The sequence below is a fragment of the Miscanthus floridulus genome, unplaced genomic scaffold (assembly GCF_019320115.1).
Source record: "Miscanthus floridulus cultivar M001 unplaced genomic scaffold, ASM1932011v1 fs_329_5_6, whole genome shotgun sequence".
Lineage (NCBI taxonomy): Eukaryota > Viridiplantae > Streptophyta > Magnoliopsida > Poales > Poaceae > Miscanthus > Miscanthus floridulus.
In genome coordinates this window covers 10,492-25,773 of record NW_027096595.1, presented here as the reverse complement: position 1 = coordinate 25,773, position 15,282 = coordinate 10,492, and the positions used below count along the sequence as shown (strand labels likewise).

General features: G+C 48.2%; 1 protein-coding gene and 1 long non-coding RNA gene across 2 annotated transcripts; one reads left to right on the top strand and one right to left on the bottom strand.

The window, feature by feature from the left end:
* Positions 1 to 4,925: 4,925 nt before the first annotated feature.
* On the bottom strand, positions 4,926 to 5,725 carry LOC136531363 (uncharacterized). Its single transcript, XR_010778007.1, has 3 exons — positions 5,621 to 5,725; positions 5,415 to 5,538; positions 4,926 to 5,332 (listed from the first exon to the last, which is right to left on the bottom strand). It is a non-coding gene; the product is annotated as an uncharacterized lncRNA (long non-coding RNA).
* Positions 5,726 to 13,023: 7,298 nt separating this feature from the next.
* On the top strand, positions 13,024 to 15,023 carry LOC136531364 (4-hydroxyphenylacetaldehyde oxime monooxygenase-like). The gene has a single exon (XM_066524028.1). It carries the CDS (start codon positions 13,024 to 13,026, stop codon positions 14,824 to 14,826), a length of 1,803 nt encoding a protein of 600 aa, XP_066380125.1. The 3' UTR covers positions 14,827 to 15,023.
* Positions 15,024 to 15,282: the final 259 nt, after the last annotated feature.

Below are 15,282 nucleotides of genomic sequence, written 5' to 3'. Positions count from 1 at the left end.
CCGGGCATGGCTTCACGGGCTGGTGATTGATGCAGCCGAAGAGATTAGAATGGAGGATGGTGCATCATGACGATGTTTCAGATCAAACTGTGAAATTAAAGAAGCACACAAGGATGCAGTATGTGCAGCTTTCATCAAACTTTTGAAACTCGGGGAACCACTACAACAGAAATGCACAAAGAATTGAAGATGGGTACATCGGTGGCGCTAAAATGAGAAACGTCACATATGTAGGATTAGGGCTGCATCTATCCATCACATGTCTCTGTAAGCAACCATATCCGTCTCTGATGAGTGCATATCAGAGACTTGTCTATTTAGTAACCGTCTCTGAATATTTTAGAGACACGCCTCTTTCAAGTCCGTTTTTGTGTGGTACCACATCAGAGATGGGTACATTTTTAGAGACTCACGAAATTTATTCCATGTCTATTATTCCGTCGCTAATATGCATCATGAATCGTCACTAGTGTGTTTTTTTCTGTCATAGTGAATGACTCGTGCAGTGAGCTGCAGTTCAGTGTTCATGTAGTAGGTAGGCTTAGATAAAATTGTGACATTCAGTTATGACATAAACCTGATTGTTGTTATGTTGTGCTGGGGCTAGTAGTTGAATGCGTTGTTTTGTAACTGTAACACATATTATTTGGGTTGTAGAGCTGAACTTGGTCGTCATGTTGCAATGGATACATATCTTGATTGTTTACCAACCCTAATTTCAAATAGATCCTTTTGTTCACTGCTGCAGACCAATTTTTTCCTATGAATGAGAGCACTTGCGTTGACTCGCAAACCTCCGTCACGAGAGCCTTACATTTCTTCGCATTCGTGCTATACCGAGAGGAAAGCCTGGCACACCGTCCCAAATCCGTCAGGGAGGCTAGTCGTGCACCCGAAACAAATCAGCCCATGCCTCCACACACTACGGGATACTGATTAATTACCGAGTGTGATAAACACTCGGCAAATATGGATAAACACTCGGTAAATTTTTTCCCGAGTGCCACACTCGGTAACATACTCGGTAAACAACGACTCGGTAAAGTTAGTTTACCAAGTGTCAACTAATGGGGCACTCGGAGAATAAATCTTACCGAAGTGCTACGCCGGCACTCGGTAAACAACTACGACATGACGGTCGTCAGTCCCCAAGCTTGCCGTTAACGGCGTCGTTTACCGAGTGTTAGACATAGCACTCGGTAAACAGATAACCATTTTCATGATTAAAACAATTCCAGCAAATATTTTTTTCCTAATATAGTTTACCGAGTGTACCGGTAACACTCGGTAAACATGTAACTCATTTACCGAGTGTTCCACTCGGTAAAAAATGGCACATATATCCGAGTGGGGTCGTGGCACTCGGTAAAAAATGGCACACTCGGCAAAATTAACAGAATCAGAACCAATTTGGTTCTGTTCTCTGTTTTACCGAGTGTAACACTCGGTAAACATCACCATTACCGAGTGTTACACTCGGTAAAACTTGTCCACCGTATTTTTTTTTTGTTTCAGTGCATATCCAGCCACAATTAACAACAATTATAACAGAATATCACAGTTACCAACAGATAGACAATATATATCACATATATGTCCACAAATGTCACATCCACTCATTATAACCAACATATAGCTACAACAAATGTCACAAGCACAATGCAAAGTCCACAAACACCATCAACATGTCCAAAGTCCACAAAGTTCAACCCACTTCTAAGTTCAACATACAAACAAGTGAAACATGGTCCTGTCACATGGTCGGAGCCCTACCGAGAAACGGAGACAAGTCCAAGTCTTGATCGTTGTTCGATCCAGCTGTAGAAGGTCCCTGGAATGAGGGAGCAAAAGAAAATAAACATATTTGTCAATTAATCATAAGGTAGTATGCCAAATTCAAATATTCCTTCGAAAGACCAGTTAACAGTGACATCAATATATAGGCATATAATAGATAACACATATCAAGTTAGTTGTTGTTTAGTTCTCCTCTATGTGCAAGATATCGTCACACATGGTCGAGTAGACTGAACATGAATTGGGCAAACACCTATGTACTAATGTAGAACCTAACATGATGCCTTTCAAGGTCTGAACAATATTACTAATAATCTAACTTATACATGTATGTATCCTACTCTCTTCTAGGTTCTAACATGATAGTGTTGACTGTAGCACAATCTGAACTGAAAAAGCCTTTCAAGATGAAGAGTGACTCACAGGAGTGCCGTCGCGCGGAGGTGGAGGCACCAACGGTATCATCGGCGGCGGCGGAGGCGGTGGAGGCTGGCCCATGCTCTGAGAAAAGCTAGCCATGTACTCGTACCAGGCCTTCTGCGACTGCTAGAAGGCCTCAAGCTGGGCCTGCACTCGCGCCCTCTCCTGTGCCAACTCGGCCTGGTGCGATAGCTGGAGGGCCTGAAACTGGCTCTGTGAGGCCTGCTGTGACTCCTGCAGGGCTTCAATCTGGGCCTACAATTATTTATCACATAGTTAGAATGCAAATAAAGAACGGGTAGAAAATGAATGGATAACGAATGCAACAGAACTAACCTGGAGTGCTACCACCCTGTGAGCGTGGGCGTATGGCCGGGCTCGAACTCGTGCTCCGGGCTCTAATCTGGGCGAGTGTCTGAGTGTTGGCCGTGTCTATGGTGCTGTTGCCCATATAGTACCTCCCGTGTGGCTTACCTGGTCCCAACCTCATGACGATGTCACCCTCGAGGTCAGCGGTGCTCGGATCAAATTCTGGCCCATGGATCTCTCTCGCCATCGCCGTGTACTCGCTGAGGCGACTGTGCACGCTCAGGTTACTGTATGCCTCGGGCGGGTCCTCCGGGTTGTAGACGAGGTCGGGGTCCTTTGCCTTGCCCTTGTGTGCCAAGGCATATGCCTTGAACGAGGCGCACTCCTGGCCGGGGTGGAACCGCGTCTGCAGGAAGAAGCACAACAATAAGATATTATGCATTCAGAAGTTAGTGTAGCAACAACGAAATGAAATCCGCGTACATATCTGGCTGCATATTCCTTGAGGGTAGTGGGCCCTTGTTTGTGCGAGGAACCCTGCATCATCGCACGGCAACGTGAGCGTACGGCGTGATATTGCTCGTACTCCTCACTCAACCACGTGTCCACAATGGCCTCCCAGCAGTTGTCCATCCCCGCACACCAAGCAGGAGGCACCTGCACGTACATGAGCACATGACAAATCATAAATCAATTTCAGTGCAATTAATCACAGACGATGTAATCTCATGTTTACCGTCAAGTATTGCTCCTTAGTTAGGGGCAGGTGCACTGCCTGCGCTCTGGTGACTCTGTTTCCTCTGCGGGCATGGTAAATTCTTCTGCACAGGAGCTTTGTCTCGTAGAAGAGGTCCTGCACTCGGTGAACACAGACTCTGTTCACCACGTCATCCGCGTCCTCCCTACGTACTCCCTCCGCCAAGGTGTAGTAATCCTACAAGCAAATACAGTCAGTAATATACAATTAATGTGATGTTATTATCAGCATAGTGCGATGAACACGTACCCACAGCTCTTTCATCACTCGGTCGGCCTTGCTGTTATAACACCTGCCAGCTCGATCAGTCTGATCGCTGGCGGCGTGCCAGTGGGACCACTTCATGGCGGGCTGCACAACACCATCGATCCTCACCATCCCAGGGTAGTTTGCCCTGCACAGAAGACCCAGGATCCCGTTTACTCGGCGAGAGTGACTCCCTGGGATCACCATTTCCCAATCCCTGCACAAAGTTATTGAGATTGAATATTAGTTTCTGTTATAACTTAAAAACCTGTGAATTAGTGTTAACATGCAAAAATTACTTACTTAGTTCCGGATGGTCGAATCACTGGCCGTCTCTGTATGGGTAAGTCTGGGAGGCGCGACGACCCTCGCAGCCAAACCGTAGGCACCCCATTTTCCTCTGCCACCAAGTCGGCATCCTCCTCGCGCTCAACCCGCTCGGAAGCATCCTCCCTCCGTGCCTCCTCCACCGCCTCCGCTATCTCCTCCCTGGTCTCCTCCTCCTCCTCCTCCTCCTCCGTGGCCGCTCCGAACTCGTGGTCGTCGTCCCGTGGAGGAGGTGTCGGCTCTCGACGCCCTCGTCGTCGCCGTCCTCCTCCTCCACCCTGGGCTCCTCCTCCATCCTGGGCTCCACCTCCCTGGGCACGCCCTCGTCGTCGTCCTCCTCCTCCTCCCTGGGCACGCCCTCCACCCTCAGTCTGTGCACGCCCTCCTCCTCCACCCTGGCTGGACCCCTCGCCACCAGCCAGTAAGGTCATAACCGACCTAAGCTTCCTGATTCCACCGCCCACCATCAATCACCTGCAACAAAAGGAATAAACTATCAGTACGCATATACAAAAGTAAATGTATCATACATGTATAAAAGAGATGCAAAATAAGTAAATGTATCATACATGTATAAAAGAGATGCAAAATAAGTAAATATATCATACATGTATAAAAGAGATGCAAAATAAGTAAATGTATCATACATGTATAAAATTGCCATAAGTACTACAGATCTTACATGTACTAGAAATAATCATCAAGATCATCGATAGGTGGGCCAAAAATCTCATCATCGCTATTGTCGACGTAATTATGATCGTCTCTCAAAGTCTCATCACTAGCGACACTGCCTGAATGGTGTTGCTCAAGTAATAACAAGTCCTTCGCGTTGTGAACCTCCTCTCCATCATCCCCGTCAACAATGATCGTATCATTGTCTACTTCCATTGCGAGATCTACATCTAAGACAATCTCAAAACTCCCTTCTAATCCTTCTTCTTGAAAGAACTCTCCATCATATGTGTTTGCATCGATGTTATAATCATCATCATTTGGGACGGGTACTTTACCATGCGGCGATACCTTGTACACAACATCATACGCCTTAAGACGGTCTTTGGTTTGGCACGGGTATGAGAGATAATAAACTTGCGTGGCCTGTTGGGCCACAATGTACACGTCGTCTCCTAACAAGACGGATGACTTTAGAACTTCGACTAACCCAAGCTCAGGGGTCTTTATCACTTCTTTGGGATCAAACCAATGGCATTTGAATATGACAGGATGAAGAGGTACACAACCAGGAAACTTGAGTTTGTATATTTCTTCAATTATTCCATAGTAGTCCAACCCATCTGTGCCTGGCGTGAAAACACCGGTATTTGTGGTTCTTCGATTCGGCCGACTCTGCTCATGCCGAGTTGTGTGAAAGCGATATCCATTGACATCGTACACAGAGAATGACTTGACCCTAAATTCAAATCCATTGGCAACTTGCCTCAACTCGGCACTCATAGACATGTCAGTTTTGGCCTGCTAGTTCAAGTAGGATGATTCGTTATATATTTGTCAAGTTGAGAGTTAAGTACAAACAACAAATGAAATTGAACAGTACCTCCTCCTTGAACCAACAAATAAAAGTGGGATTTCGTTCTCCCGCGCCATGTCTTAGAAGGGTTTCAACTTCCGCTTCGGTGGGTTCCCTCCGTGATGGACGATGGTAGAGGAGAACAAATTTGCTGTAACGGACGTTAACAAGAGGGTTGGATGGGTGCATGCGAAATACTGACAAGAAAAGAAACAAGTTTGTGTAAAACTTACGCAATGTACGGGCCAACCTCTTCAAGGTTCCGCAACACATACAGCTGGATAGAGCGCCACTCTTCTAGGCTCAACATCTTCAAGGTAGGTTCACTTGCACTTCCGAGTTGCCCTCGGAAAAAGGCTGAGGGTCGACTGATTGTCAGTAGCATTGTAACGAGGGGGTGGATTATGCACGTTAGGAAGGTTGTCGGCATAGTATCTTGTTGTGAAGTATGACACCTCCTCCACAATGGATGCCTCTGCACAGGAAGCTTCAATTTTGCATTTATTTTTGCATTTTGTTCTAAGAACCTTTAGGCATCGCTCAATTGGATAGCACCAACGGGCATGCACTAGGGCCCCCCATTTTTGCCTCATATGGTAGGTGCAAGAGCAAATGTTGCATCAGATTGAAGAAGCCGGGGGGAAAGATCTTCTCCAACTTGCAGAGCAACACCGGGGCCATTCTTTCCATTTCTTCAATCTCAGTCCGAGATATCTCCTTAGCACATAGCTTGCGGAAGAACATGCTCAACTCTGCCATCACTCGCCAGATGTGATCAGGGAAATAGCCACAAACCATCACCGGAAGAAGGCGCTCAATCCATATGTGGTAATCATGACTCTTCAGCCCTGTGATTCGCATGGTACTTAAGTTCACACCCCTCCTCCAATTCGTTGCATACCCATCGGGGAACATCAACGATTGGAACCATTGAAGAACTTCTTTCTTTTGGGCCCTCGTTAGGACGAAGTCGGCCTTAGGCTTCTTCCATGACTTCCCACATAAGGGAGGCAACATGTTTAGCTTTGGTCTATCGCACAGCGTTGCTTGATCCAATCTAGCCTTGACATTGTCCTTTGACTTTTCCCAGTCCATGATTGTGTGAAGGACCGCCTCGGCGAAATTCTTTTCAGTGTGCATTACATCAATATTATGTGGAAGAAGGAGGTCCTTAAAGTAAGGAAGCTTCCACAAGCACGACTTGTGTGTCCAGGCATGCTCTTTTCCATATCCCACGAAGCCCCCCTTTTCATTATCGACCACAAGACCATCTAACATCTCAAGAACCTGGGCACCTGTCATCATTTCCAGTGCAGAGTCTTCCACTGTGACACCTTTTCGAAAGTTCTTCTTGTCTCTCCTGAATGAGTGGTCAAGAGGGAGGAATTGTCGATGTTTGTCAAATGAAGAAAACTTGCCCCCCTTCTCCAACCGAAAGAACTCCACAGCTGACTTGCATATCGGGCATGGCATCTTCGTGTGAACACACCAGCCACAAAATAACCCATAAGCCAGGAAGTCATGCATGGAATAATGGTACCAAATATGCATTCTGAAGTTTGTCTTTGTGAATCGGTCGTATGTCACTACCCCTTCGTCCCATGCACGGACCAAATCGTCTATCAAAGGCTCCATGTACACACTCATATTAGCCCTCGTGTGTCCTAGGAATTATAAGTGACAAGAAAATATTTTGCCGTTGAAAGGCGACGCTAGGTGGGAGGTTGAGAGGGATGACGAATATGGGCCAACATGTGTATGGTGAAGAACCCATTCCATAAGGATTGAACCCATCAGTTGCCAGTGCAATGCGTACATTACTGAGCCTCATCAGCTTTGTCGGTATGCTTCCGATCGAAGCTTTTCCATGATTCACCATCGGACGGATGTATCATCTTGTCAGTGTATCGGCGTCCAGTTTTGTGCCACGTCATCTGTTTTGAGGATTCCTCGCTCATGAAAAGCCGTTGGATCCTCGGTATGAAAGGAAGGTACCTTAGGATCTTTGCGCCGACTTTTGTTTGCGTCTTCCGGCCATCACCAGATTCTAACTCAATGTACCTAGATGCCTTACACTTCGGACAGTACTTATCGTCAGCATGTTCTCCCCTGAATAAGATGCATCCGTTCGGACAAGCATGTATCTGCTCGTACGACATCTTGAGTGCACGAAGGATTTTATTTGACTCATACGTGTTCTTTGGCAGAACTGTGATCATCCGGAAGTAGGGTGCCAACTACTGTCAACAGTTGATCGAAGGATTCTCTACTCCAGCTAAACTGGGACTTCACAGCCATTAGACGTGCAATGGCATCCAGTTTAGAAACATTGGTGCGCCCGTGAAGGGGTTGTTGTGCCGCATCCCAACATGGCGTAAAACGCCTTTGCAGTTTGCTCTGGCTCCTGCTCTGCACTTCCTTCATCGAAAGCCATGTCATGGTCATTTAACATTTCTGCCACCCCGGCTTCAGAATCAAACTCCTCGATCCGTTGTCTCACGACCTCTTCTCTCGCACGATGGAGTTCACCATGCATGGTCCACCGGGTATAGTTCTCTACAAATCCATTGTTGACAAGATCTTTAGTCATCTCCTCATATGTTTTCATTGCCTTGTTCTTACACTTCCTACAGGGACACCAGGCATGTCGCCGTCCGTTTGCAAATGCCTTCGTCATGAAATCATTGGCCTTCTCAATCCATTCATTTGTGTATTGACCCCTCTTCTGATAGCCCGTGTACATCCACTGACGGTCATCCATCCTAACATATAGACGATATTGCAGTTTAGAGCAATAGAGTAGTAGTGCTAGAGAAAAACCATATGAGATGATAAAGAGACATTCATGTTCTTGGTCGATTCACATAGAAGATGTTTGCTAGATTGGATGATGAGATTTTACCTAAGGTTGAAAGGCCGCTATGTCACTTGTAGATGGAGGAATACATGGAACCAATTTTTTTGTAGCCACAAGCATCACTAGCAAGATTTATCGAAGATTGAGGTAGAGCATCAGCAGGTTGACAATCCCCTTTGCGTCTTTTTAGCTGTAAAGATATGCTACTTTTTTGGTACTACAAGTAGTACGAAGCTTGCCATGGAAATAAATAATGTAAAGAAATATGCTCTTGCGTTTCCTGCCATGCCATAGACTGATGAGTTGTTATTTGCTCTAGGTGCATGGTTTCATACTGTTAGTTTCAAAGTTTAACCAGTGGTAAACATATGGTATATGTATCTCATTATCAAAGCACTTCTTTTCTAGTACCTGTGCTGGAAATAAGCGTCTTTTTTAGTTAGTCGGTCTGTTTGAAATATATGGTATATTGTACTGCAAGTTCATTGAATTTTAGCAGGGCTAGGCTCAATCATGATATCACAATAAAAGTTAGGAAAAGGTAAGATTTTGGTATGTCTTCTGTCAAAGCTTTCCTCACTTTCATTTGATAACCTTATGCCCTGAGGTAAACTTTAGCCTCGCTGACTATGGACGTCCCTGAAATCTGAATTGCACTTGCATTTGGAGCCATGTTCACGGACCAACACGCATTTGACCGGACGGACCCGGGACCCTGGACCCGTCACGTCAACATCCGGGTAGGGGAGGGGATCTCCGACAGTACCGCCCGGAAGCTGCATGCTGCTTGCCTATCTCATTTCTCAATCCGTGAGTGCCTATCTGTCTCATGATTTCGGTTGGACAAGGTAAACACGGATGGTTACTGTAATAGACTAACAGTGGTCAACCTTTTGGTTACTGCCAGTCGGAGGAGTACGTATGCATGTACTTACTGTGTATAGTGATGGATGTCAAAAAAACGCAGGCTCTTTGCTGCTCCAATTCCTTTTGCTGATGCATGCCGGATTTATATATGCCGGTAAAAAAACGCAAGCATGTCCCCCTCCCTCCCGGACGTTGTTTTACATACATGTACTGCATGGGCATGGTGGAATTGAGTACACAAACAGCTAGTATTGAGTACTCCATGCATGCAAACTCCATCTCCATGCTGCACTTCATCTATTCCTTCCTCGGACATGCATGCCTGATTCATGCATATGGAATGTGCTAAATTTATAACGTTAACTATGTTTTGCTGACCTTAAATTACCTATGTAGGGTGTTAGCATGGGCATGGTGGCAGCCAGCATGCTGCCCAATGGCAACTCTTCTTCACCCAAGAGGCAAGAGCAAGGTGGCCAGCAGAGGAGTGTCGCTGCTCCTGCAGGCCCCGTTGTGCCGTTGCCTAATAACAACTTAGCCAAGGATAACAGGAATAGCCTTACTAAGGTATGCATGCATCTCTCTCTCTCTCTCTCTCTCTCTCTCTCTCTCTCTCTCTCTCTCTCTCTCTCTCTCTCTCTCTCCCCTGAACAAAACAAGGTGCCAAATTAATTTGCAGAAGGAAGAAAATAGCGGTGGAAAGGGTGCAGCATCTGGTGGTGCTCAGGAGAGAGTGAAAGACCCTAAGGTGAGAGAGTCAGTGACTCCTAATTAAGATTCTTGCCACAGTTCAAAGTGATCTTGGAGGATGAAAAGTCACTTCATACATACTGCAGTGCATCAGTTATATATATATTTATGTATATCCTGCAGACACTGAGGAGGCTTGCACAGAATAGAGAGGCAGCAAGGAAGAGCAGGCTTAGGAAGAAGGTGAGTCACTCAACTAAGACACTTACATGCACTACATTGAGAAACCATACTGTACAATTATGTAAAGTTCAAGGAACAACCAAAACATTTATATGGTATCCTCCCAGTCATATATATACAAATATATATCCCTTAAACATGTAAATGTATTTTTTGTTCTTGCAGTACACCAATTTTAAACTGATTGCTGTTTTCCTTATTGAAGTCTCAAGTGTCAGCATGCAGGTTGATTAAATGAATTTTGTGATGTAACAGTTTTTTCGGTTCTGTCCTTTTGGCCTTACATGTGCTTTAGGATAAGTGTACTTGATTTTCCTTTCTCTTGAATTTGACAATGCACCTAAAGAATAATATCACTTTCCAATGCAAAAAAATGATGCACCTAAGGAACGTTCCTCGTGATTTCATTTTTATATATATGTAGACTTAAATTTCAGTGACCCATGTAAATACTATTTGATATACTATTCATTAATTGCTTCATTTCTTAATCTGGGATATTATATAAAAGACTGTTTTACATCTCAAGGTGTGGCATTTAGCAGAGGGCCTCTCTAACAGCTAATGGTGAAGTTAAATGAGGCCATACCGTGCTATCAACTATATAATCGTAGATTTAAAACCTTGATTCAGAAATTGGATTAACTTTACAAGTTAGTTCAAAAGCTTTTGTCCTTCTAAAATATCTCCTTAGCACTCAATAAGTACGCTAAAAATGCCTTTAATCTATCTAGCCAACCTTTCATGAAGTTTGTTTTGTGAAGCGACTATTCAATTGGGCAACAGCACTGAACAAGATAACAGCATCCATCAACCACTGAATATTTTCTCTTTCTCTACTGATTTATCTCTTCTCTAATTTGCAGTGCTTCGGATAGAATCAAAGCAATGGGCCAAGTTTTATCAAAAGCAAGGGATCTATTGTACGATTGCAAGGAAATTACCGAGCGTTTGAGAGCAATGCTTCAGTCAGCAGATGAGCAGGTCCGGAGCTTGGAGGGGAGGAGGCGGCCGCGGCGGCGGCAGTCCCGCGGTGGCGGCGGGTGACCGCCCTCCCCCGATGGCGGCGGCTGTGGGGGACCGCCCGGTGGTGGCGGTGGTGGAGGGGAGAGAGTGCTTGCCGCCGCCGTTGCTGCTGGGGCCCACCCCACCCCACCTCGCGGGAACGGGAGCGAAGGAGGGAGCACGGGGCGGCGTCGGCGGAGGGGATCGTCGTCCGGTGCGCCGGTGCCGCTGTCTCTCTCTCCGTCTCTCTCTCTCTCTCCGTCTCTCCGGTGGCGGCGGCTGTGGGGGACCGCCCGGTGGCGACGGTGGTGGAGGGGAGGAGGCGGCCGCGGCGGTGGGGAGGCGTGTGCGGTGTGTGTGTGTGCGTCCGTGCACGATTTGAGGGAGAAACGGCTGTGTTGAATGCTTCTGTTTACCGAGTGCCTAGATGTACGGCACTCGGTAAACTCATGTTTACCGAGTGCCCAGATCTACGGCACTCGGTAAATAGAAGCATGGCAGCCCACTGTGGCAGACAGGTGGGCCGTGGCTAACCTTTACCGAGTGTTTCAGGTCACACTCGGTAAAAGTATCCATTATTTCATGCAAAACAAAAAAGAAAAAATACCAATTTAATCCTAAAATTCACCAAACTTTCACATGAACTATTTCATGTCATCTATTTACTATCTAAAAAATTCCAAGTTCAAATCATATTGTCGAATTTCACTCTTAATAGAAATCCTACTCGTCATTGTGAATGTTTAGCGTCTCTTTGGGAGATGTACCGGTTCAGCAGCGACGAATGTAAAAATACTTCCAAAACGTTATGAAATTTTTTCTATAACATAGATGTATGCTTCAATGTTAATTCTTCCAATCTCGTGATTTATCGAGTTCGATTTTAATTATTACAATTAAATTTACACGATATGTACCTAATTTTCATAAAGAATGAAAAATTTGTGAAATATAGTAAATAAATCGAAATAAACACCATATTTTGGAATGGAGTACTAAATATCATATGTGGATAGAGGAAAAAGAATGAAGGGAAAAACAAGAAATTTGGTTGAATTTTACCGAGTGTTGCGCCAATACACTCGGTAAAAGATAGTGTTTACCGAGTGTTGTGCAGTGACACTCGGTAAACATTTTCGGTCTTTTTTATTTGCTATGGGCGCTTTACGGGCGGAGCTGTTACCGTGATTTTTGCCGAGTGTACGCTCATAACACTCGGTAAACATGTCATGCCGTGACGTCGTTCGGCGCACGGTTGCTATCCTAGGTGACGTGGCACCTCAATACCGAGTGTCTAGTTTTACCGAGTGCGCCCCTTCGGTAAACTTGTAGTTTTACCGATTGTCTTAAGTTACCGAGTGTGTGGACTCGGTAAAGCGGTCTACTACCGGGTGTTTTTGTTTTCCGAGTGTTGACACTCGGTAAATATTGTTTTCCGAGTGCCCCGACTTCTGACACTCGGTAATTGTCGGGGCACTCGGTAACTACACAGTCTCCGGTAGTGACACCTATGCCCTAGCCCATGCGTCTGAGAATCAAATGAAAATATCGGCACAAACTTACGAACACAGCACGCGCGCAAGAGGCAAAAATCCTCTTCTTTTATCTCAGCATGCCCACATTGGCTCTTATCCACAAATTTGCTCATCCTCTTACTCCCTGACGGCATCTCTCTGACGGAAACCGACGGGAAAAACCATTCTTGACGGCATTGAGTACTTTCTTGAGTAATTATATTCCTTTACATGAGGTTTGCATTTGCCTTCTCCCCTACACATTGACTGATTTTTTCTTGATTGACGACATATTTTTATATAAAATAAACATTAATACTTTTAATATAAACTAGCAGCATCCTGCCACGCGATCCGATTTTCACGGGTGTGTGTAAGGAGTCCTTTCTTTCTTTCTAGAAATGACTACGTGATGCATGCAAGATGCGGATGCAGATGAAGCAGCAGCAGCGGCAGCTGCATGAATGGACTCGATCGGCAAATGGATCCCCAACTACCACTTGAGATCAGTGTTCCACGTGCTCGTCGTCGCACCAACCACCCCAACCCCAGAGGCTGCGAGCCTGCAAGCTCCTTACTACGGAGTACTATATTATGCCCACGAATCACCCAGCAAAGAGAAGCAGCTCACACTAGACACTCCACAGTCGTCGCCCACACCCAAGGGGCTCGGGTAACAATGGCCTCCGCCACCCCACTGCTCCCCTCCCAGCTCCTCTGCGGCAGCGTGCCGCAGCAGTGGCAGATGGGCCTCATAGCCCTCCTCCCTGTGCTGCTGGTGTCCTACCTCCTCACCAGCAGGAGCAGGAGCGGCAAGGACCAGGCGCCGCGGCTGCCGCCGGGCCCCGCGCAGCTGCCGATCCTGGGCAACCTGCACCTGCTGGGCCCACTGCCGCACAAGAACCTCCGCGAGCTGGCGCGGCGGTACGGCCCCGTCATGCAGCTCCGGCTGGGCACGGTGCCGACGGTGGTGGTGTCCAGCGCGGAGGCGGCCCGTGAGGTGCTCAAGGTGCACGACGTCGACTGCTGCAGCCGCCCCGCGTCGCCGGGGCCCAAGCGCCTCTCCTACGACCTCAAGAACGTCGGCTTCGCGCCCTACGGCGAGTACTGGCGCGAGATGCGCAAGCTCTTCGCGCTCGAGCTCCTCAGCATGCGCCGCGTCAAGGCCGCCTGCTACGCGCGCGAGCAGGAGATGGACAGGCTCGTCGCCGACCTCGACCGCGCCGCCGCGTCCAAGGCCCCCGTCGTCCTCAACGACCACGTCTTCGCCCTCACCGACGGCATCATCGGCACCGTCGCGTTCGGGAACATCTACGCCTCCAAGCAGTTCGCGCACAAGAAGCGCTTCCAGCACGTGCTGGACGACGCCATGGACATGATGGCCAGCTTCTCCGCCGAGGACTTCTTCCCCAACGCCGCCGGCCGCCTCGCCGACCGCCTCACGGGCTTCCTCGCCCGCCGCGAGCGCATCTTCAACGAGCTCGACGTCTTCTTCGAGAAGGTCATCGACCAGCACATGGACCCGGCGCGCCCCGTGCCCGAAAACGGCGGCGACCTCGTCGACGTCCTCATCAACCTGTGCAAGGAGCACGACGGCACGCTCCGCTTCACCAGGGACCACGTCAAGGCCATCGTCCTCGACACCTTCATCGGCGCCATCGACACCAGCTCGGTCACCATCCTGTGGGCCATGTCAGAGCTGATGCGCAAGCCGCAGGTGCTGAGAAAGGCGCAGGCCGAGGTGCGGGCCGCCGTGGGCAACAACAAGCCGCGCGTCGACTCCGAAGACGCCGCCAAGATCCCGTACCTGAAGATGGTGGTCAAGGAGACGCTGCGGCTGCACCCGCCAGCGACGCTGCTGGTGCCCCGGGAGACGATGCGGGACACCACCATCTGCGGCTACGACGTGCCGGCCAACACGCGCGTGTTCGTCAACGCGTGGGCCATCGGCAGGGACCCGGCGAGCTGGCCGGCGCCCGAGGAGTTCAACCCGGACCGCTTCGTCGGGAGCGACGTCGACTACTACGGCTCGCACTTCGAGCTGATACCGTTCGGGGCCGGCCGCCGGATCTGCCCGGGCCTCGCCATGGGCGAGACCAACGTCACCTTCACCCTGGCCAACCTGCTCTACTGCTTCGACTGGGCGCTGCCGTCGGGGATGAAGACGGAGGACGTCAGCATGGAGGAGACCGGCGCGCTCACGTTCCACCGGAAGAAGCCGCTGGTGGTGGTGCCCACCAAATACCAGCGCCGCGAAGCGTAGTAGTGAGCAGAGCAATCATCGACGACGACAACGACTGAATAATAGCGTGCCGAAGTTTAGTACCACCAGCCAACAGTCAGAGTTGGAGCTATCAGCTATCCCGTCCTATTTTGTTTTTTTATTTGAGAAATATTTAATATGTGTTTTGCACGACACAAATAAATAAAATAAATAAAGCAAATCAAAGTCTCGGCCGGCCCTTAGGACGCGGGCTCCGTCTCACCTGACCTCGAGACCGCGAGGTCCGTCTCGTCCAACCCCTTGGGTGCGGGCTCCGTTTCGCCCGACCGCAAGGACGCAGTTTCTGTCTCGCTCGACCTCGGGCTCCGTCTCGCCCGACCTCGAGGCCACGGGTTTTGTCTCATCCGACAGGGACCCATATCGCCGCCAACCACTCCAGGTCCAAACGTATGGGCCTAGGTCAAAACTCTGACGCCAGGGTTGAGGCTGGCATGC